At 39.8% G+C, this 24,459-nt stretch overlaps 1 protein-coding gene across 2 annotated transcripts in view; it reads right to left on the bottom strand.

Moving 5' to 3' along the window:
• Positions 1–24,459, bottom strand: part of RND3 (Rho family GTPase 3) — a 73,214-nt gene that overhangs the window by 14,981 nt on the left and 33,774 nt on the right. The window contains exons 2-4 of one of the 2 annotated variants that reach the window (XM_055292161.2): positions 7,546–7,640; positions 4,059–4,246; positions 3,496–3,583 (exon numbers count right to left, since the gene is read on the bottom strand). In XM_055292161.2, the coding sequence (XP_055148136.1) occupies positions 3,496–3,583; positions 4,059–4,208 (238 nt within the window). In that variant the 5' untranslated portion in view covers positions 4,209–4,246; positions 7,546–7,640. Of the gene's footprint in view, positions 1–3,495; positions 3,584–4,058; positions 4,247–4,412; positions 4,559–7,545; positions 7,641–24,459 lie in introns of those variants that run through there. The other variant, XM_055292162.2, reaches the window with a different exon arrangement.

Genomic DNA, 24,459 nt, shown 5'->3' with positions numbered 1-24,459 from the left:
CATGACTGCTGGGGGCAAAAGTAGACCCCTTATGAGAAGCTGTCCAACTAAAGAGGCCAGATAAGGGAGGAACTGTTTCTGTCTTCTAAATGGTTGCCCTTCTGCTAGGAGGGTAAACAGGACAGGAAATATCATTCAAAGGACAATGTTCACCCCATCTCTCTCCCTATATAAGAGCAGTCAGGCACAACCAATTTTTCCTATATAAGTCTCTTTCACAAAGTTCTAGAAGGGAAATAAAAGGTGCAATTTATCTGGCATTTAGAACTTTACAGACTTGGCTGGGATCTTTTCTCCAGAGTTAAATTGATGGTCTTTGGAAAAAATAAATGTATCAAGAGGCATAAGGCATATGCAATTATTTTTACAATCTGAACTAAATAAATGTTTTAGTGGGCAAAGAAAATGTCAAACATTTACCAAAAAATAATCCTGTCCAGAAATTTGCCATGAAAAGCTTGGAATTAATGGAAAAATGTTAAAGATCCTTGAAATAATTAGTTGCTGATGCAATGGTTCATGCTAGATATAAACAACAAATCACCTTTGACGGAAACAGGCTATTCTTAGAATTTAAGTAAGCAGTGCTTGGTGACTGTGTTTAACTAACTAACATTTCACCTCATGAACAACATAATGGAATTCTAAATAATTCCCTTATGCCTCTTTTTTCCATTTGTTTAAATCTAAATTCTAACTAAGATTTCATTACTGGATAATTTTGCAGTACAAAATTTTCTTAATCACATTTTCAAACCTTTATATTTTAGTTAAACATACATAAGTTTTGGTTTCATTAAATAAAAAGACAAGTGATTATTTCGCTACAAACTTCATTTCAGATGATTATCTTTAATTCGATGAAAGGCAATGTTTATAAAGTTGCCATTCTTTGTGCACAGGTAATTCAGTGTGAATAAATGTCAGGGAACCTCATCTCCTTGGCAACTATGCATATCATTACTCATTTACTCATTCATCAGATTTTATTGGATAACTGCTGTATGCAAGGCATTGTGCTATGTGTGCAGAGTCCGCGAACTGTAGAGTTTTGATTAAATGCATGAAGATACCTGAAGTGGTATTTATCTGCACATATGAAGGACAGCCTCCAACTATAAACTGCCCACATTTTGTTTTGTGTTCTAGCCTTTATCAAACAATGTGCCTTTTCTCCCCTAAAAGAATCAATTTAGCCCTTTAGGCATCCATTCCAAAATATCCATTGGTGGTCCTGTGACTCTTGAAGCTTGAGATAGGAAATGTATAGCCCAGCATTCCTATAAGCCCACCCGTTCCCCCTCCCTGTCCAAATGGGTTTCATTTCTAAATCCACCAGGAAGCCTGGCTCTGCCCAGAACCTGGCTTGCTTTGTAGGCTGTGAAAACCCCAGCACGGGATGCCAGATCCCCTAAGACTAAGAGCTGAAGCCAACCAACATCCTGGGAAACAAAAAGACCTGCCTGTCCAGCGTAATAAAGCCAAGAAGTGTACAGCTGGGAGAGATCCTGCACGTCATCTAGCTCAGTGTCCTCTTTTTACAGATGATGAAAATGAGACCAGGGAGGTAGGGGATTTGCACACAGAAATCCATGGTAACCAGGAGCTAAGATCTAAACACAGCTTTGTATCAGCGACTGGTTCAGACACACTGCTTCACCCCGTGCCAAAATAATTTTTATCGTGCATTAGGTCCAAACAGGGCTGCCGGTCGGGGCAGGGAGTACTGGTGCTTATTATTGGTACCACACCAGCTGTGCCATCTAGTAGGCATAACAAATATATACCATGATATGTCTGGGAATCAGAGCCCATTAAATACCAGGCTGTATAATAATTCTGATAGGAACTACTGAAATAAGGAACCACTTGAATTCTGTCTACCAACGCCCTCTCCAGAGTTTCGAGTCTGTGTACAATCCCCAACAGAAAGCACGGCGGCAAAGTCCCGATTCTGCTGCCCTTGGAACGGCTGAGAAAGAGCCTGACTCCAGGGGGAAACAAAATCAGCCCTTCTCACTGCAGCAGTCGGAGCATCTGGCACCGACCTTGAGAGGCACTCGCTCCTGCAAGACTTCTCGCTTGCCTTTGTGCTGGGACTGCCTCTGGCGACCCTGTCAGTCTGGTTCCTTCCTCTTGCTCTCTGAACCCCCGCGTCCCTCGGGGGCTCCAGCGGTTCAAGCCTAGGATTGTGGGAAGCTCACAGAAACACCTCCACGAGGCCACTCCCAGCTGGGCGCGGCTCCACCTCGGGGCCTCCCCGCCTGACAGCAAACCTGCTCGTTGGCACTTGCGCGTTCCTCCTCGCCAGTTTCACCCGGATTTGGCTCGGTCCACCAGGAACCCAGCTCCCCGCTAAATTCCCAGCCCTAAGCGCAGGGGCCTTTACCCAGCCCTCCCAGTGGGTCCTGCTTTTCCACAGACGACACCCTTCTTGGAAACAAACTCGCTGGACACCGCTGGTTAGGGCGGCGGGTGCCTATGTCCCAGCCCAATACCTCAGATGGTGCCCCCCTGCCACTCCCCGGCCTTTGACCTGGCCCAAACCCCTAACTCAGCCGGGGGCCGGACGCCTTCCCACCGGGAGGGTACCTAGCCCTCCCTACCACCGCGCGCCAGGTAGGTGGGTGGGCGCATGGGAAAGCAATAACCCGGCCTTGAACCTCAGACCCATGAATATAACCCACCGCGGCGCCAATAATTCAAGTAGACTGGAAGGTCAAAGGCGAATAGTGTTGCTCGCGGCCTTGGAGGCAAGCCGAGTGGGGGATGCAATAGAGATCAGGAGGGGCTGGTGTGGTGAAGGGGAAACGGGCGTGATCACTGGGATGGAGTGGGGGAAAAGGGAAAAGCTCGGTACAGGTGGGTACCGAGGCGCCGCGGGCGGCCGGTGGCGCGAAGAGGAGGCCCAGCTGCTGTCCGGCCCCTGCGCCACCAGCGCATTCCTGGCTGTAGGCGTCACGGGCGCCGCGGCTGCCTGCGCTGTTTCTTTCCCCCAACGGCGGCAATTGTACGTAACCGCGTCGCCTCTGGGATTTTCTCCCGCCTCCCATCACCCCCGCGGCGCTCCCCGCCTCCCCGCCAACCAGCAGGTTAGATATAGGAGGGGCGCCCGCCTTGAGCCGGGTGGTTCCGCCGAGGCGCACGCAGCGCCCCTGCAACACCCCCCAGTATCGGGCCACCTCGGCCCACCCAAGGCGACTTGACCACGGCTCCGCGGGCCGACTGCGCCCGGCCACCTGGTCACTAGTGGCTCCAACCGCGGGGTCACCCTGCGGGCACACAGCGCCCTCCTCTCCCCACTGCCATCTCCTTGTCCACGCTGTCGTCTGCCGCCACCACACAGAAGGGATACAATCTTCGCCCAACAGGGACCGTGGGAATCTCTTGGGAGGGGCGCAGACGGCTTGTAGCGCGCGGTTTCCCAAGACCCGCCGCGCATCCCCCAGCGGCTAGAAACCCGCCCCAAGAGCCACGCGGTCCTCCCACTCTTACCCGAAGTGTCCCACAGGCTCAACTCTATTCTTTGTGTGTCGATTTCAAAACTGGCCGTGTAATTCTCAAACACTGTAGGAACGTAATTCTGGATAGACAAAATGGGCAAAAGAGGAAGGAAACAGGGCAAAGAGGTTATGTTTAAACGCACGACACCCATTGAACACCCTTCGCCTCCCCGCTCCCCAATTAAGAAAGAAAACCCTCACACAGACCACACACTAAGCACATGGACCCTTTCTGAAACCCCTGTCCTACTCCCCACTCACCCCACCTGGCTCTCACAGACCTGCTGACCCGAATCTCCCAACCCCAGGTTATGCACACAGGAACGAACAAGTTTCAGGAGCTAACCAGCCCATGTGCAGGAGCGTCCCAACCCTAAACGCTTCCAGCGCAGTTTCCCTTTCCCCGCAGTCTAACCAGGGGAAAGTAGTAAGGGGCGAGAAAGACTTTTTTTTTTTTTTTTTAAAGGAAAAACAGATGAAAGTGGGGAAGCCCACCTCGGGACTGGGATCCCACTGGCCGACCCCCTCCTGGAAGCCGCGGCCGGCCACACTCACCTCGGGGAAGCAGTCCTTGGCGAAGACATGGAGTAGCGCAGTTTTTCCACACTGACTGTCTCCCACCACAACTATCTTGCATTTCACGTTCTGATTAGGATCCATGATAGATTTGCTGGATAATTTCTGGCTGGCTCTTCTCTCCTTCATTGATGTTGCCTTATTTTCTCTTGGAACAGGAATTTTCTCTTAAGAAGAAAATATATATATATATTTCTCTCTTTATAAAAAGCAGATATAAAAATAAATCGCAAGGCTGATGGGCAACCCCTGAAACGCGGCGCAGACGAGGAGGAGAGCGAGAGGAGCAGGCTGGTTACTCCCCTCCAACAAGTTTTAAGCCTGACTCCTCACCGCGCCTCCCAAGTCCAATTCCGAGCCGACTGCTTTGTTTCACGCTCTCTGCGCGGCTTTATACGCCAGGCCTTCCAATCCTCTTCTTTCTCAATGAGAGGAGGAAACTGATCTGCCTCCTCCCCTTTTATGGAGCCTGGGAGTGAGAGCTGTTGGCGTTGCATGCCGAAAATGTAAGCAGTGCGCCCTCTAGGGTGCCCATTCGGGATCTATTTCAGACCAAGGCTCTTGGACAACATGAAGACCCCAAAGATGCTTTGCTGACAAGTCCACAGGGCAAGGTGGGAAACTGGTATCTGTGCATATTGATTTGAACTACAATCCCTTTAAATATAGTTTAATAGGGGCTTATCTGTAGAAGCCTCATGAGCATTTATGAAAACAAAAACATTTCCCACCCAAGTTAAAGGACAGTGATAAAACACAGGAAGCAAATCTTGGGTGGAGAATAGTTGAGTGGTTCTATTTTTTTTTAATGGTTTGTATCAGGTACATAGGCCATGGACCGATAGATCAGCCTGTTTATTCCAGATGCAAGAACAGGCTTGGCTGGGTCACAACAGTAGACTGGCTTCTGAAACCTGTCAGTTTCAGTCGTACAGGTGGAGGCAGAAAGGTTTTGAGGGGTGGGTACAGGAGGTGGGAGGGGAGAAGAAAGAGAAGTGGAAGATGCCCATGACTGAGTGACAAAGGCCATTGGAAACTCAACCCTACTGCGCTAGGGACCCAAACACTTGTCAGCTTAGTTGCACCTCCCCACACTTGCAGTGAGGGGATTGGAGGGGGCAGATTTTGATACTGTCTGTTAATTCTTTATCTATAGCCTCCATCTTCCTGGAATCAAAGCACCCTAGACTGGACTCAGAAGGCACAAACATCTTTAGCTGAAAAATGCAGATACAACCTTCCACCCTCTCTTCTGTCCTCCTCCACATCCATCTCCCTAGCCCTCCAACTATTCCCCCCAAGCAAGAATCTTAGAAAGGACCAGAACGGCCACACATTTGTTCTTTTTCTATGAGAAGTTTTTCTTTTTCTCATCTTCATCTCCTGCACCCCAAATGCTCAGGAGGTTTCAGTTGTTACAATGTAGTAGGACATTGGCCAAAACCAGCTTATATGGTCCCCTATGGAGACTCCTAGGCTTGTAAAGTGAAAAGGCACAATGAAGAGTGGTCAAAAGCACTGATGTAAGTAGTGGACTGGTAGGGCCCCTGAAGCCTAGGGGATCCAGGAATACTGTCCTATTTGGGGCTGGGAAAATTGGAGCCCCCTCAAACATCATTGACACAGACTCCATCGGTGGGTCTGTGTTTACACGAGTGGAGGGCTGACCCACGGACAAGCAGGTTGCTGGCCCTGCCAGGGTTCCTAGAGCAGCCTTTGCCAATGTTTGTTCTTCTGAGCTTTAGTTCCCTCCTGACACAAAGGGTGCCATGGCCCAATCAGTGAGGGTGACACTGTACCCACATCACTCATTGAAGATTCACCAAGCACACTAATGTTACGAACATTTAAAAAACTATTTAACATAGTTTAACCTAGGATTTCCCAAAACTACTTAAACATAGGAAACATTAATCAAATTATTCACATGTTTGTTTACTTGTTTAAAAAGCAATGGGCATAGTAGTTGGGGCAGGAGATCACAAAGAGGTGTATTTGGGTCCCCAACTTCACATTTTCTGTATGACTTTGGATGGATTATTTAGCCTCTCTGGGCCTCAATTTCATCATTTGTAAAATAGGAGTCATAATGGTAATTATGAGGAAATGCAAGTGAAGTTTGCAGAACGGTTTCTGGCACAATAAAGATTCCTTGACCTGTGTTATAGTTTGCATGTAAAATCTTATTTGCACTTTTCAGAACTGTTGAATGTGTCTTGAGAAATTCTGGCTTCACTGGTGGACTCACTAATTGGAGCTGTGTCCATCCTATCTTTTGTCTTATTTTTAACTTAATGAAATTACCCCTTTCCAGAGATATGATTTGACCTTCCATATTTCGGAATTGATGTAGCTTATATGGTTAAATCACTTCAACAGAAATAATTAAGAATGTTTACGAATTGGCTGATCAACGAATAGGGTAACCATATAATTTATCATCTAAGCTGGGATACTTTTTAGAGCAAAAGGGGCACTACCAATGATTGTGGCTGGACAACAGGGGTAAACAGGGTCTATCCCAGGCAAAACAAGATGCATAATCACTTCACCATAGAATCATCTGGAATCATAGTGGATGACTATTTTTGGAAATCAGGTGACCTGAATTTCCAGGAATCTGCCAGTTGCTGAGCAAAATTTAATGGATGTATAATAGAGTAGAAAAACCAACTGCCTGAAGTCACCAGGATTAGAATCCCTCTAGGGTAAAAATTTTTCCTTTTCTTTTTTCAAATCTCTAGCGTTCAGTGTGAAGTGGATACTTAATATATTTTTAAATTCATCTAACATTTAGTTTAACAATTATGTATTCAGCATCTGCTGTAAACCAGGCACTGTTCTAGGAACTGCAGATAGAGCAGTACACAAGACAGATCTGTTTGCTACTCTCAAAAAGCATACATTCCAGGCAGGAGATAGACAGTAAATAAAGAAGTAAGATCATCCCATGTTTTCTTCATAGAAAACATGGCATGGCATTATTAAAGCATAGTAGGGTAGGGATCAGACCCATGGTACAGCAGAAGGATGCTCACAGACAGTGGAAAGGTTACAGGCTGGAGGGAAAGGGCTTGGTAGGTTTGAGGAACAGAAGAAAGGCCAGAATGACTGGGGCCTGCTGAAGGAGGGAGAGCGTAGGTCAGGGAGCAAAAGGCAGCAGGCAGGGGCTGAATAATTGGCTGTAGAATTTGGATTTCATTCTCAGGGTAATGTGAAGTCAGTCATCGCAAGACTTGGAACAGGGTAGCAGCAATGATTACGTGAATGAATGAATGAATGAATGACTCCAGTTCTTGGTCTGCACTGTCACTCACTAGCTGTGAAACTTTGATGAAACTGCTCATCTTCAGTGAGAATATGGGATCCAAGTGTACCTAAATTCCTGGAAAAGACTAAAATTTTAGACTGCAATAAAAGGTTTTCCCCTAAGAAACACATTCATTTAGAAAATGTGACGCCTTACCTGGGAGGATTGTATATTACCTAGCGTTCTTCCTTTTGTGATTCTTGTTTGTCTTCTTTTGTCTTCCTCTTACTCTCTCCTTTTTCTCATTTATCCTTAAGACCAAGAGAACAGAAAACCAATAGTAAATATTTCTCTATGATTTAGTTAATAGAACACATTCAGTTGCCCTAAAAGGTTTAAGTTTAAAAATTATTTTCTTTGTGGCTAACCCTTTACTTACCAGAGGAAATCTCCCGTCCTATAGAAACTACATACCCTTTGACACAAAAAGGGCTGATTCCAGGCCTGGAGAGATAACTAATTGAGAAAGAGTCCCCATCTAGTTCCCATCTAGGGATAGCACAAGACTGATAAACAATTGTTTCTGAGATTTGAGTGACTACAAGTCAGGGACTTGGGTTTTGGTCCAGGCTAAACCAATGAACTATCTGTCCTTGGGCGAACACTGACTAAATTCTTTTCTGCAGTTTCATCCTTATGTGAGGATGATAACATTTGCCTCCTTTAAGTTGCACAATAGCACTGCTTAAAAAATCACGTGCCCTGCACTTTCCAAAATTATTCTTTAAAAACATACTAAAGGCACTCCCCTTTTCATGTTCAGTGTATTTATGCAGATCTTGGCCCACAGTGGAATATTGCAAGGCATAATCCCAATAGTTTATTCACAGTCACCTGCCTCTCTTCAGACTCCAGCAGAAGTGTTTGAAGGAGCAAGTGCATAATAAGGAGGAAGCACAGGTTTCTTATAGGCATCATCAATGGGGCAGAGAGATGGCTGACATCAAAGCAAGAAAACGTGCAGGATGCCTTCATAGATGTTATGTCACAAAATATGGATATGAGTCATGGGCATTCTCTTTGAGAATTTAATAAGGTGACAGATATTAAATAGTTTCAAATATAGGCAATTTCAATACAAAATTAAAGACGAGCATGTAAACTTGTAAACTGCTCTGAACTGAAAGATGGCAATTTCACAATTGTCTCTTTTTGGGGTGGTCAGAAGAGGGTAACCACTCAGTCTTATACAACATCAACAAAATAGGAAGCATTTTTTTTTGAAGTGAGGAATTGAGGAAAGAACATTCACACAATTTAATGGATTGAACTGGTTATTTAGGAAGAATTTGTTTTCCTGGAAGAGAATCTTTTCCTTTGTTCTCTCTTAAAAGTATGCCTATTTGCCCTCTCAAGGACACTGCACTAAGTTGTCTAGGCTGTGTGGTAAGGGCACTCCAGTCTGGGTTGAAACATTCAGCCTTGTTTTTTCTCATGAATGCTAACTGCGAATATGATTTAACTGCTGCTGTATTGACTTACTCCTCACTCTTTAGCCAACAGGAAATGACACAACTGTGTGAGTACTGAATAATAAGTCATTTTGAAATTGATCATCCCTTTCTCTGTTTATAGTTAATTTAACAAATAGTCCGTTGCATTCTTTAGAAACCCAGACCACATGATTTTGGTTCTGTGTATTATAGGGCACAAATAACCCTTTCCACCTGCCCCTTCAAATTTCAGATCTTTGATGCCTGATGCCATTTGTTTATACTTCAGTATTTCCTAAGTAAAGAAAGAAAACAAACAAAAATATAAAACTATCAGACCCATTGATTATCTACTAAACACTCAATTATACTTTATGCCAATTTGTCAGTGAGATATGAAAAATATTTAAGGAATTGCCCTAAGAAAACATTTTTAAGGATGAGTTCTTCATACGTTATTTTCTTGAAGCATGTAGTATGTTCCAAAGATACACCTTTTCCAGTATTTAAGGAGTAGTCAAAAGAAAACAGAGATTATTACTAAGCACCAATTAGAACTTCTTTTGGAGACTGCCAGAGCTTCATTGCCAAGCTGATGAGATGTACTGAGCAGAGTTATTTATGGCTATGTGCACAGTTAAGTGGCATTTAATATTTTAATCTAAGGCTTAAAAGAGAGATTTAAAGATGTTCTATCAAGTTTCTAGAAAGATCTTATGTGGAAATTTTTGCCCCTTCTGTTGAAATAACAACAACAAACAATGTGAAAACTTAGTTGAGGTCAGTGTTAGTTTAATTTAAAAAAGCAGTAATTGTTAGGTCAAGCTTATTTTAAAAAACACTTAGTAGCCACTATTTTAATATGATTGAACTCAAAGTGAGGAAACAGAAAACAATGGCTGGGATACCTTGAAGAGAGTCATTAGCTCAGGCAAAGGCAGAGAGTAGATTTTAAAGCATTTAACTCAACATGTTCTGTAGAAGAGTAGTTGTCAAATAGGTTTGAGCCATGGGCTACCACTTTGGCTGGCAAAACTAACCAACCAACAAAGAAAAAATATAGATGATCTCTAGGATACCATACCCAGGATGAGAGGGGAGATTGCAAAAATTTTGATGGCAAACCTACAAAGAGATGTCTAAACCTTGTACTCTCTCTGTCATATTTATTTAAAAGTCAGTATTAGAACTTAAATCCTGAGTAACCTGTGAACAAAGGTTATAATGGCTCACTACTGTTTCCTGGCACTGAATTTGAAAATCATTGCTCTAGACAAGTTTATTATTATTATTATTATTGAGACAGAGTCTCTCTCTGTTGCCCAGGCTGGAGTGCAGAGGTGCAATCTCGGCTCACTGCAAGCTCCGCCTCCTGGGTTCACGCCATTCTCCTGCCTCAGCCTCCCAAGTAGCTGGGACTACAGGCACCCGCCACCACGCCCAGCTAATTTTTTGTATTGTTAGTAGAGACAAGGTTTCACCGTGTTAGCCAGGATGCTCTTGATCTCCTGACCTTGTGATCCGCCCGCCTCGGCCTCCCAAAGTGCTGGGATTATAGGCGTGAGCCACTGCACCCAGCCAGTTTATTATTCTTTTGGTGGGTGGAGGGTAGTGTTTCCTTTTGACACAACTGATTTGACTTCAGCAGAGCTGATTCAGTAATTCAGATCATAGTTTCAACTAAATTGGTAGCATCCAACTACACTTACCAATCAGTTTATGACTTACCTGATAAAGACAGTAGAAATATGACAGTATTGATTCGTTCTTTTTGTCACAGAAGTGGGAACAAAATTATTTATTTTCTTTTCATTATTAAAATATTTTGTTTTTATTTTAAATGATCTGGTTAAATTTTCTTTATGTCCAGGCTATATAATAAAACCCCAAATCTTATACTTTCCTTTGAAGGACACCAGTTTGGGGGAAGAGGGCATCATGGAAAATATACCCAAATGCTCAAAATAGCACTCAGGAATATCTAAGGTAATGTAGATCCAGATAAGGCTTGCAACCACTTATTTTTGAAAAAGTATGTCAGGGAGAAGAAAAGTATTCTTTCATCAGTGGCCGACAATAATCTTGCGTTCTATAAACATCTTCTAGTCTTGGGGGTCTGCTGTGCCCTTTTCCATCACAAGCTCCTAGTAATGCTCTCTGAAAAGCTGTGTAGATTTAGTCCTCACTGCTTTTTACAGTGCTAGCTGAGGTATTACTTATTGATAACTGTTGGATATGATTATGAACTGACTGTTAACACCTTAACACTGGCCACATGAGCAGAGGTCAAATGATTCATCACAATCTGATCCTGGCTCTTATCTAACACATTTCTATAGGTCACATCATTGTTACCTAACCATGGCAGACAGGCCGTAGACTAAAGGAATATGAAAGCACTTTGATGCCATTTCTGGTGACTAGGAAGGTATATAAGTTATATGAGAAAAAAAAAACCTACTGTCCTGTGCTTTAAAAGCAAAGAGGAGGTCCTAATACATCAATAATATAATTTATCTTAATTCTAACAGAGCAAAAAGCTATTGTCAACACATCGTATGAAGCCATTGATCTTAATAAATATTTACTGAGGATTTATGCCAGTACATTTTGTTCAGGCTTATATAGCCTTCATGCTGCCTCTGAAAATGCCCTCAGTGCTTCCACACTGTCACAGCTACACTATGGAATCAATCAAATGACTGCTCTCCTGAGTGCCCCATGTCATCAAGTCCCACATATAGAAGTCTAAATTAGTAATAGATGAAATCACTCATGGCTCTTAACACACTGGCACCAGGGCACATAAGGTGGTTCACGTAGAATTAAGACAGACATATGAAACTGGATTTTGTGGTACATCAGAAATCTTGGCATGGTGAGGAAAGGAAAAACACAAGAAATGTGAATGCATTTTTTTTATTAAAAAACAAGAATCAAGCATCTTGTTTTTACTAAAAAAACAAGAAAGGCAAATATTAGCATTCCAAAAGAGAGGTTTATTTATTAAAAAGTACAACAGCAGTCATTCAACTTTGATGCATTTTCCAAAAAAGCTAACTAGCTGTTGCTCAATTAATACATCTTGGGAACTTTTCAAGAGTGGCGCTTTCCAGAAAAGTCTGAAATACATGAATTCATGTTTTAATTTTTCCCCCAGACTTTTCAGTTTGCATTTTCAACAGTCTTGTTGAATGCTTCCCGGCCTGTATTTCTTGGTCTTCCTTCTTCTCCCCTGCTATTCCCTGCTAAGGCTCTCTGTGTTTATGTGCCTTTTTCACAACACCTGCTTGCAGAAAATTAACATGGAAGGCCTGGAAAACCCTTCCATGTTAATTAACATGGAAGGTGAGGTCAAAAAGAATTGGAAAAAAGAGAATCAGAAGACTTTGCAGTTTTCTGGAGCTCACCTACCTGAGGTTGCCTATGGACTATAAGACACCTTGAGTCCTCCAAAACTGACTGATGTGGATATAATTTTTCACAGGGCTCTCAAACATTCCCCGGTGAATAAACTCTGGAAACTGCAATTCTAACCATAAAAGTCTCTTTCTGTAACAGTCCAGAATGGCTGGGGCATAGGCTAGGGCATGGGTGCAAGAATAACAGAAATCCTTTGGAGAGCAAATTATTTGGGTAATTCCAGGTCCCCGATGTTCACTGTTCCCATATACACAACAGCCCTGAAGGCCTTCACTACTGCGGAAAAAAAATAGTTTGCATTAAAATATAAGCAGAGTATTAGACTGAAAATTCAGTCTTCCAAAGGAAATTTGGAATATAAGCAAGATCTCTACATTTTCTAAAATTACACAATGACTGCAAAAAATGAGGTTATAATTTGGAGAGTAAAATTTTGCTTGTATCTTGAAAACGTAAATGATCCTTAAATTCCCTCCAGAAAAAGAAAAAGAAAAAGTCAACCTTATTACAGTGAGTACAGTAATTGCAAATGAATTTTTGTGCTCACGTCATGGAATAGATGCATGCCAGTTGCATTCAGTGATGTACTGCATTCCACTCTCTGATTTTAAAACCTCTGTAGGGAAGTTGCTGTAAGAAACTGAAATGCAATTTCCCTGCAATAAAATTCTTTCTTAGTCATGACCCAGCCCTAAAGGGTTATGGGCTCGGGCAAGCAGTTAGTTACTCACTCTCTCCTTTCTGGTCTAAATCGGGTTGGAATATATATCAAAGGAGGCCATAAAGTGGTTGGGGAGATTAAAAAAAAAAACAACAACGATGTTTAGACTGAATGTCTTGATGGTTCATCCATTCACTTTTGTTTTGAAAATGGTGAGTAATTACAGCTGTAAGAAGCATACAGATACAGTGACTTCACGTGATGTTAGGAATAAAGATATTTGGATTTTAGCCTGAGATTTCCACTAACAAGCTAAGCTGTGTGTTCCTGGGCAAATATTTAACCTCTCTGGGTGTCAAGTTCTCCACCTGTACAGTTAGTGGGCTGACCCGGAAGACCTCTGAGATCTTATATGGCTCTTGTATGCCATGGGATATTACTTAGATTGTTTTTTAGCTCAACTGAAATAATTGTATCCTCTATTGCCTGCCTCCCCAAAGCCCGCAGCATGCAGGCTCCCAAATGCAAGATTTGGGGCACCTGCTTCATTTTCCTAGGCCCCAGATTTTCTGCAAGCAGTACTATATTTGGGCTTATGAATTCAACTATATGACATGTTGAGATCATTGATCAAAAGGCATTGGATTTCTGTCTCATCTAGATAATATTTATAAGGCATTGAAAAAATTCATTCAAATCAAATTCAAAAGAGTAGATTCTAACATGGGCAAGCAAACTGGTTTCTTCACATGCGCACACACAAATATAACTGCATAAATATGACATATCATACATGCCACATTTGGGGGTTTGAAGAGCTTCTTTTTATACTTTATGTCATTGAGGTACAGATCTTGAGTGTACCAACAAATGAATTTTGACAAATGTGTATGATCCTGTTATCAATATCCCAAGCAAGACACAAAGCACTGCCCATAAAGTTTTCTCATGCCCCTTCCTAATCAAACTGTCTTCTTCCAGGAACAACAATTATTATCCCCACAAATTAGTTTTGCCTATTCTCTTTTTTTTTTTTTTTTTTTGAGATGGAGTCCCGCTCTGTCTCCCAGGCTGGAGTGCAGTGGTGCGATGTTGGCTCACTGCAAGCTCCGCCTCCTAGGTTCACGCCATTCTCCTGCTTCAGCGTTCCCAGTAGCTGGGACTACAGGCGCCCGTCACCACGCCTGGCTAATTTTTTTTTGTATTTTTTAGTAGAGACGGGGTTTCACCGTGTTAGCCAGGATGGTCTCGATCTCCTGACCTCGTGATCCGCCCGCCTCGGTCTCCCAAAGTCCTGGGATTACAGGCGTGAGCCACTGCACCCTGTCTAGTTTTGCCTATTCTTGAACTGGATGTATTGCAGAATATAAATATCTTGGGTAGATGCATTCATGTGATTGCATATATTTTTAGTTTGTTCCTTTTTTGCTGAGTAGTATTTCATTGTGTTAACATACCACAATTTGCTTATCTATGCTTCTGTTGAAAGACATTCAGATTAATTCCAAGTTTTTACGATTATAAATTAAGTGGAGTGACAATTTCTTTACACAACTTTTTGGACATCTTTTTACTTTTGTGTGTAAATACCTAAAATTAGAATTGCTAGGTCAAAGGTTATGTGTATGTTTAAGAGAAATTGCCAGTTTTCCAAAGTGGTTGTACTATTTTACTTTCCACCAGCAATATGTGAGTAATCCATAGCTCTACCTTCTCTCTGACACTGAGTAGTTTTAATCTTAGGAATGCTAATGGATATATGTTTTTTTTGTAGTTTTAATTTGCATTTCCCTAATGTATTTAATGTATTTTCTTGTGTCTATTGGCTATCATGAATATTTTATCCTGGTATGTGGCTATACTTTTTTTTAATTAATGTCCTGAAATTTTTCTTTTTTTTTTTTTTTTGAGACAAAGTCTTCCTCTGTTGCCTGGGCTGGAGTGCAGTGGCATGATCTCAGCTCACTGCAGCCTTTTGCCTTCCAGGTTGCAGTGATTCTCCTGCCTCAGCCTCCTGGGTAGCTGGGATTACAGGAGCACGTCACCACGCCAGGCTAATTTTTGTATTTTTAGTAGAGACTGGGTTTCACCGTGTTGGTCAGGCTGGTCTCAAACTCCTGACCTCAGAGGATCTGCCTGCCTCGGCTTCCCAAAGTGCTGAGATTACAGGCATGAGCCACCACGTCCGGCCAATGTCTTGAATTTTGATAAGTCCTGTTTATCCACTTTTCCCTTTATAGTCAGTATTCTTTGCATTTTGTCTATAAATTGTTGCCAGATCATAAGTTCACAAAGATAGTCTCCAGTTGTTTATTTTATAAACTTTTACATTATGTCTGTAATACTTCTCTGCTTAATTTTTGTGTATAAGTTAGTCATATCTCTCACTTTTTCTTGATACGGATATCCACTTTATCCACCCTCTTTTGTCAAAAAAAAAATCATTTTACCAATAAATTTTGACAGTTTGTAAAAAAAAAAAAAAAAAAAAATCTTTTGACCATAACTGGATGGGCCTGTTTCTGGGCTTTGTATATTGTACCATTAATCTATTATCTAGCCTTCTATGAATACCACATTCTCTTGATTGCTATAGCATTATACTAAGCCTTGAAATTATGTAGAGTAAGTACTCCCACTTTGTTATTCTTTTGCAAGAGTGTTTTACTGATTCTAGGCCTTTTACATTTCCGTTTAAATTTTAGTTTTAAAAAATATTCCTGCTGGGCATGTGATTGGAAATGCATTGAATCTATAGATTAATTTGAGGACAGTTGGGATAACAATATTGAGTCTTGTAATCCATGTATATGGCATATCCCTCCATTTATTTATTTATTTTTAATTGAAAAATATGTTTATTTGGGTAAAATCAAAGTATTTATCAGCAAAGTCCTCTGAGATGCTCATATAAAAAGACACTATAGACACATAAAATATCATTATTGTTACTATTATCATTAATAGCTAGCCTAGTACTTTAAGTACTTTAATGATTTTCTTTTTTTTTTCCTCGTTCTCTTTAAAAAAAATTTTTTTTTTATTTCCATAGGTTTTTGAGGAACAGGTGGTGTTTGGTTACATGAGTAAGTTCTTTAGTGGTCACTCCTGATATTTTGGTGCACCCATCACCTGAGCAGTATACACTGAACCCAATTTGTAGTCTTTTATCCCTCACCTGCCTCCCACCCTTTCCCCTGAGTCCTCAAAGTCCATTGTATCATTTTTATGCCTTTCCATATTCTTAGCAATATTGTGTAGTTTCTAATGTACACATCTTTCACATATATTGTTAAATGTACCCCTAAAGTATGTTATGTTTTGTGCTATTGTAATTTCCAATTGTTGATTGATAGCACATAGAAATAGAATTGATATTTGTATATTCGTCTTGAATTCCCAAACTTTGATCAAATCATGTCATCACTTCTTATCTAGTAGAGCTAGTAGATATTATGGGGCTTTTTGGCTTTTTTTGTGGGGGTAGATTCCTTAGGATTTTTTTCATATACAATCATGTCAAAAATGAAAACAATTTTAATTCCTCTTTTCTAACTTTTATGTCTATTGCAATGATTAAGGCAAGTACAATGTTGAATCAAATTAGTGAAATAAACATACTTTTTATTTGTCTTAGTGGAAAATGTTTAGTATTTCACCATTAAGTATAATGTTAGCTGGAGATTTTTCATAGATTCCTTTTATCATATTGAGGAAATTATCCTCTATCCCAAGCTCGCTGAGAGTTTTTGTTAAATGCTCTTTCCATATCGATTGAAATGAACATGGGATTTTTTTTCCTTTTTGATTTACATACAAAAATCAACAAATTAAAAAGTTTTCTCAAAAAGTTAATGAAATTGGCCGGGCGTGGTGGCTCACACCTGTAATCCCAGCACTTTGGGAGGCCGAGGCGGGCAGATCCTGAGGTCGGGAGATCAAGACCATCCTGGCTAACATGGTGAAACCCTGTCTCTACTAAAAACACACACACAAAATTAGCTGGGTGTGGTAGTGGGCACCTGTAGTCCCAGCTACTCAGGAGGCTGAGGCAGGAGAATGGTGTGAACCTGGCAGGCAGAGCTTGCAGTGAGCCGAGATCACGCCACTGCACTCCAGCCTGGGCGACAGAGCTAGATTCTGTCCCAAAAAATAAAAAAAAAAGTTAATAAACCTCTAGCAAGATTAAGAAAAAAGAAATCACAAAATATCAAAGTCAAGAATAAAAGAGGAACTACCACCACAGATCCTACAGACATTAGAAGGATAATAAAAAAATATATTATGAACAGGTCTATGCCAACAATTTTGACAACACAGATGATTTACATTGATTGATGTTTGAATGTAAACCAATATTGTATTTTTTTTTTTTTTGACACAGTCTTGCTCCAGGCTGGAGTGCAAGTAGCATGATCTCAGCTCACTGCAACCTCTGCCTCCCGGGTTCAAGTGATTCTCCTGCCTCAGCCTCCTGAGTAGCTGGGATTGCAGGCGTGCACCACCACGCCCAGCTAATTTTTGTATTTTTAGTAGAGACAAGGTTTCACCATGTTGGCTAGGCTGGTCTTGAACTCCTTACCTTAGGTGGTCCACCCACTTCGGCTTCTCAAAGTGCTGGGATTACCGGCATAAGCCACCATACCCAGCCCAATATTGTATTAAGATAAGCACTATTTGGTCATGATGTGTTGTCCTTTTTATATATTGCAGGAATTTAGTTACTGATACTTTGTTAGGGATTTTTTCTTTGTATGTTAATGGGAAATATTGCCTTGTAAATTCTTTTGTAAGAATTTACAAAAGAATCCCTTTTCAGATTTTGGTATTAAGGTTATATGGCCTCATAAAACTAATTGAGATGTGTGCACTGCCCATCACCACCACCCCGACCCCTGCCCACCGTCTACTTTCTAGAAAAGTTTGTGTAAGGTTGATTTTTGTTTCTTTTTTCTTAAATGTTTGGTAGAATTCACTCCCAAAGGCATCTGGCCCAGGAGGTTTTTTTGTTTTGTTTCTTTTTTTTTTTTTTTTTGTGGGAAGGTTATAAATTACAAGTTCAATTTTTAAAATATGTACACTATTATACAGATTGTATATTCCTTCTTTTATCACTTTGGAAATTATATTTTTCTTTCTTTTTTTTTTTTTTTTTTTGAGACAGAGTCTTGCTCTATCTCCCAGGCTGGAATACAGTGGTGTGATCTCGGCTCACTGCTACCTTCGCCTCCCAGGTCAAGTGATTCTCCTGCCTCAGCCTCCTGAGTAGCTGGGATTACAGGCATGTGCTGCCACACTTGGCTAATTTTTGTATTTTTAGTAGAGACGGGGTTTCACTATGTTGGCCAGGCTGGTCTTGAACTCCTGACTTCGTGATCCACCCACCTCGGCCTCCCAAAGTGCTGGGATTACAGGTGTGAGCCACTGCACCTGGCCGGAAATTGTATTTTTCAAGGCATCTGTCCTTTTCATCTATATTGTCAACATCGTTGACATAGTGCTGTTCATAATATATTTTGTTATTATCCCTCTAATGTCTGTAGGATCTGTGGTGATAGTTCTTCTTTTATTCTTGACTTTGATATTTTGTGATTTCTTTTTTTTTCTAAACCTTGCTAGAGGTTTATTAATTTTATTAACTTTTTGAAAAAACAATTTGTTGATTTTTGTATTATTTTAGATTAATTTATTTCTGTTCTTTACTTCCTTTCTTTCAATTACTTAAAACAATTTGCATTTCTTTTTACAGATTTTTAAGGTGGAAGAGATTATTGATTTCAGAAATTACTGTTTTCTAATATAAGCATTAAAAGCTATGAATTTCCTTTTAAGTGCTGTTTTAGCTTCATCTTACAAATTCCAATTTGTTGTATTTTTTATTGCTCAGGTCAAAATATTTTCTAATTTCTTTTGTGATTTCCTCTTTGACAATGGATTATTTAGAAATGTGTTGCTTAGTTTCCAAATATTTGGAAATTTATTGATATCTTTTTATTACTGACTTTAATTCTGTTGGGGGTCAGATAAAATATTCTGTGATTTCCATACTTTAGCATTTATTGAAAGTTTTTAATATTGTCTTTTTTGTTAATTTTTTTTTTTTGAGAGGGAGACTTGCTCGGTTGCCCAGGCTGGAGTGCAGTGACGGGATCTCGGCTCACTGCAAGCTCCGCCTCCTGGGTTCCCACCATTTTCCTGCCTCAGCCTTCCGAGTAGCTGGGACTACAGGCGCCCGCCACCACGCCCAGCTAATTTTTTGTGTGTGTTTTTAGTAGAGACAGGGTTTCACCATGTTAGCCAGGATGGTCTTGATCTCCTGACCTTGTGATCCACCTGCCTTGGCCTCCCAAAGTGCTGGGATTACAGGTGTGAGCCACCATGCCCAGCTGTTAGTATTATATGTATACTTGAAAAGAAAGTATATTCTGCATCTCTTGGATAACAGACTAGATAAAAGTTCATTAGATCACATGTTGATGGTGCTGTTCAAATATAATATAATGCTACCGGCTTTAAAAAATTTACTTGTTTTATCATTTGCTAAAAATGAGCTGCTGAAGTCTCCAATAATGATTGTGAATTTGTCTATTTCTCCCTTTAGTTTTGTCCATTTGTTTTACCTACTTTGAAGCTATGTTATCACATGTAAATTTAAATCTACACATTCAAGTTTTTTTGAATAAATTCAACCTTTTATTATCATAAAATATTTCTCTTTATCTTGGACATTGACTCTTGTTTGAAGGCTATTTTCTCTGATACAAATGTAGTCACAATGGCTTCCTTGTAATTAGTATTTACATGATGTATTTTTTTTTTACTTTTATATTGTTTGTGTCTTTGTAGTTAAAGTGGATTTCTTATTGATGGCATATAGTTGTCTTGTGTTGTTAACCATTCTGATAATCTCTGTTTGTAATTGGAGTTTTTGAGCTCTTTGTATTTAATGTAGATTGACAGAGTTCAGCTGGCCGTAGTTTTTATTGCCTTTTTTCCCCCTTCCATGTGAAGTTTTCTTTTCTCATATATTGTCTAAATAGATTTCTAGGTGTCATACTCTCAGTTTGAGCTGCTTTCTATCTCTCAAGGAAAGGATATCAGTGGAACATATTGCACTAAATAGAAGCAAATAAACTGGGAAGTGGAAAATAAGTCAGTTGGGTACATAGGTTCTAGGGTGCATCACACAATTCATGGTCATTTTAAAGACAGGACTTATCAGAAGATCAGTGTCAACACTGGTGGTTCTTTTCCAGGGCCAGCACCACCCCTGACAATGCTAAATATTTTCTTTGGTGATTTGTGGGAATAATAATTAAGGGAGTAAATGATGTATTGTCAGATGGAAAGGTTAGCCAATTGTTGTGCAGATCATATATATAATGATATGTTGGAGGAATAATCATTAGTAAACAAAAGGCATGTCAATATGTATATTTTCAGCTGATACATTGAAAAACAAAGTTAAACATTTCAAAGCTCATAAAGATGAGCAAGATTAGCAGAAACAAAACATCTTTAAGTCAACATGGATAATAAAATGATTATTTCACTGCAGAAGTCCAATAATTTGAAAACACTATTTTGAGACTACAATTCAGACATAGTGGTAAAACACGTCAGAATAATGACATTACTTATATACTTAGCGCCAGCATACTGTGTCCAGTTCTGGATTCCCTGATTAATGTGGGGGAACTACATAAATTTCAGAGAAGAATTAGAACTTTGATTTTAGATGCACAAGAATAATTACAGATAACTGTCAAAACTTCACATTTAACTGATATTAAGACTCAGAAAGGTTGAAGCAAGTTATTGGAAGCCACATGGTTAATATATGGCAGAATTGTGACTACAGCCTTGACTCTTAATCTCTTGTCTATTGCTCCTTCCAGTTCTCAACGTGAACTAGTAATTCTGAAATTAAAGGACATGAGAAAATATGCAGGGTAGTGAGATTATTTATTTTAGAAAGAAAATGACAATTCAGATACAATATCTATCATTGTATTAGTCTGTTCTCATGCCGCTATTAACAAGTACCCGAGGCTGGGTAATTTATAAAGGAAAGATGTTTAATTGACTCACAATTCCACAAGGTTAGGGACACTTCAGGAAACTTACAATCATGGTGGAAGGGGAAGCAAACACATCCTTCTTCACATGGCAGCAGGAGAGAGAAGTGCCAAGCAAAGGGGGACAGCCTCTTATAATACCATCAGATCTCATGAGAACTCACTATCATGTGAACAGCACGGAGTGTAGATAACCACTCCCATGATTAAATTACTTCCAACTGGATCCCTGCCATGACACGTGGGGATTACGGGAACTACAATTCAAGATGAGAATTGGATGGGGACACAACCAAACTATATCAATTATCAAACCTATGAAATATTCTAATTTAAAAGATAGTGACTAGACATTCTTTATCTTCTTTAACAAAGAACTTCATTTCCACTGAGGACTAAACAAGAGGAAATGCACAAAAATGTGCAAGAGGCAGAATTTAGGAAACACATGAAAGAACTATTCCAAATAGGAATTATTACTAAAATTAATATGGTAGCATATAGTATCTGATCCCCAGACGTTTGATTCTTTTAAGAATTAGGATATAGTTTCACCTATGCAAGATGGTTAAACTTACAGATAAGAGAAGTAAACAAAATATTTGTTCAAAATCCCTAAAATTTCATACTAGATATTTTTATTTGCTCGTATTTTTTGCTTGTTTCTATTTTTCTTGCAAAATCATTCCAAGAAAGATAAACAAAACTTGAGGTCAATTGAATGTTCTTGGTCTTAGTACTATCTAATGCCATTCCTAGAGTGAGCTGATTTCCTGCTAAGCCTTTATTGTGATTTACTGCTTCTATCTTTTATTGTAAACTACAGAGTTGTGGTGTTAGGTGGGACAATTTACTTAAGCACTCATCTTGGCTGACCAAAATGTGGTCACAAGATTTATTAGAGAGTATGATATTGCCTGTCAACGGCAAACGGAATTTTTGATAAATACTGTAGCAAAATTTTAAATTGTCAGACTGCTAATGGTTCAAAATAATAACTTATTATTAGTTTATGGGAGAAATAAGATCCTCATGCCACAAACTACATAAAAAACTAATTAAAGCTAAATTACTTGTAGTGACTTTTGCTTACATGACAGTTTTAAAATGAAAAGCAAATTCAAGTAACATTAAAATCTGTATTACATAATTTAAAAGATACATAAACTGGAACAACTTCAATGATCTTAGAAATTAAAGATTTCTTTTTGTTATTTATTTTTTCCCAGAAAGAGTCCCTAGTATGAATAAAACAATATAGCATCTTTGATAATTAAAAGTAAATTTAAGTTCTTTTATTTTTGTTTTTTTGAGAAGGAGTCTCGCTCTGTCACCCAGGCTGGAGTGCAGTGGTGTGATCTCGGCTCACTGCAACCTCTGCCTCCCGGGTTCAAGTGATTCTCCTGCCTCAGCCTCCAGAGTAGCTGGGACTGCAGGCGCATGCCACCACGCCTGGCTAATTTTTTTTGTATTTTTAATAGAGACGGGGTTTCACTATGTTGGTCAGGCTTGTCTCAAACTCCTGACCTCATGATCCACCCGCCTCGGCCTCCCAAAGTGCTGGGATTACAGGTGTGAGCTACTGTGCCCCGCCTGAAGTTCTTTTTCAGACAAATACTTTCAACCAAGAAAAATAACTGTGTTTTAGTTCATTTCGAGGTTGATTCTTTTCTAGTAGAGTGTTTACAGATAATTCTGACAAAGGTCACACAATAAAAGCATTATTTTTCTTCCAAGAATGTGCCTCTGTGAGAGATAATAACAAAATGAGAATCAATGAAGGGAAAAAAATGTTTGTTTTCTTGAATATATGTGGGGTCCATGTTACCAAATTTATGAAGAACGAAAAGCATTTACTCTATAACATCTGGTTGTTTGGGGTGGCATAAGTGTTTTTAAAAGTATCTAATATTTAAGTTTTTTCTTCCATTGAGGAAATGTGCACCCATTATAATATACTCTAAAATATTTTGCTATGTCATAGGATCTGTGGCATTCATGCTTTAGACCCAGTCATATCTCCATATAGAGAGAGGAATTATGTGTAGTTGACTGGATAAAAGCTTGAACAAAGGAGTGAATATTTGATGGAGAGCTGGTTTCAGATTTTGACTCTTCCTGTGAATGAGCACTGTAGGTGCGTCACTTAACCTTTCTCTTCTTTGTGCTTGTGGACAATGGCTCAATTACATTCTTTTGATTCTAGTAACAAGAAAAGTAACATTCATCTCTGACTTACCTAGTATCTTTGCCTGTCCCTATGCTTACTCACCGTGAGAGGGGACAGAACACCCTGGCAAATGCAGGAAAGCTTGGAGTGACCACATGGCAGCCCTGTAGGATGTCCACAGTATTCTTCCACCCTACAGGGGATACATGTACCCCTCTCTATTTTGGACAAAATGAATCTTAAGAGATCATCTTTAATGGTTGTAAATAGATGAATATTGCCATTGTTCAGTTTAAAACTACACATGTGGTAAACATTATCTGAATATTAATTCCACAATGCCTTATGATAATTAGAACTACACCAGAGTAAGATCTTCCCGCCTGCAACCTAATAGAGTGAATTTTTTAAGATGGTACTATTTCCAGACAGTTAAATATTTCAGAGAGAATAGCACCAGATCTATTCTGAGGACTCTCATGAACTTCCACAGCATAATATTTTATTTACTTCTGATACTTTTAATAAATATGGAGAATGTCTTAGCTCAGACAGCCATAATAAAATACCACAGACTGCATGGTTTAAACAACAGAAATTAATCTTCTCACAGTTCTAGAGGTTGGCAAGGTTCAGTTTTTGGTAAGGTCTATCTTCCTTGCTTGTAGTTGGCCACCTTGTTAATGTGTCCTCACATGGCCTGTCCTCTATGCATGTGCAAGGAGATATTTCTCTCTCTCCTCCTCTTCTTAGAAGCCCACCAGTTTTATTGGATTAGGGCCCCACCCTGGTAACCACATTTAACCTTAATAACCTCCTAAAGACATTATCTCTAAATATGGTCACATTAGGGGTTAGAGCTTCAACATATGAACTTGGGATAGAGGAGGGCACAGTTCATTCTATAACAGAAAATAAATATGGAGATTTATTGGCAGTATCTCAACTGCTGAAATCTTTTTTTTTGAGATAGAAAATTACTTAAATGTGTAACTAAATGTGACTTGATTTTTAAATTTTGGTAGTGTTTTTAAAGATAAAATACTTTTGTGTCTTTGCCCAGCTTTGACAGGCTTTTATATTTACAAAATACATTCAGACATTTCATAGATTAGAAAACAACCTTTGTGACATTACTAGCTTTTGGGTTCAGAAAATCACCATAGCCTTAGAGTGCCTTTATAAGAACTACACGAGGTGCAAGAAACATCGACATGATACAAAGTCAGAGAGATTGAGTTCTCTACCTTCACTATAAAAATTATAAAACCGAGGTGTAAAGAAAGCCACAGGCAAATTAGCAAC

Source organism: Symphalangus syndactylus, chromosome 9, assembly GCF_028878055.3.
Source record: "Symphalangus syndactylus isolate Jambi chromosome 9, NHGRI_mSymSyn1-v2.1_pri, whole genome shotgun sequence".
Taxonomy (NCBI): domain Eukaryota; kingdom Metazoa; phylum Chordata; class Mammalia; order Primates; family Hylobatidae; genus Symphalangus; species Symphalangus syndactylus.
The sequence above is the reverse complement of the archived record's forward strand: the minus strand, read 5'-3'. Positions and strand labels throughout refer to the sequence as shown.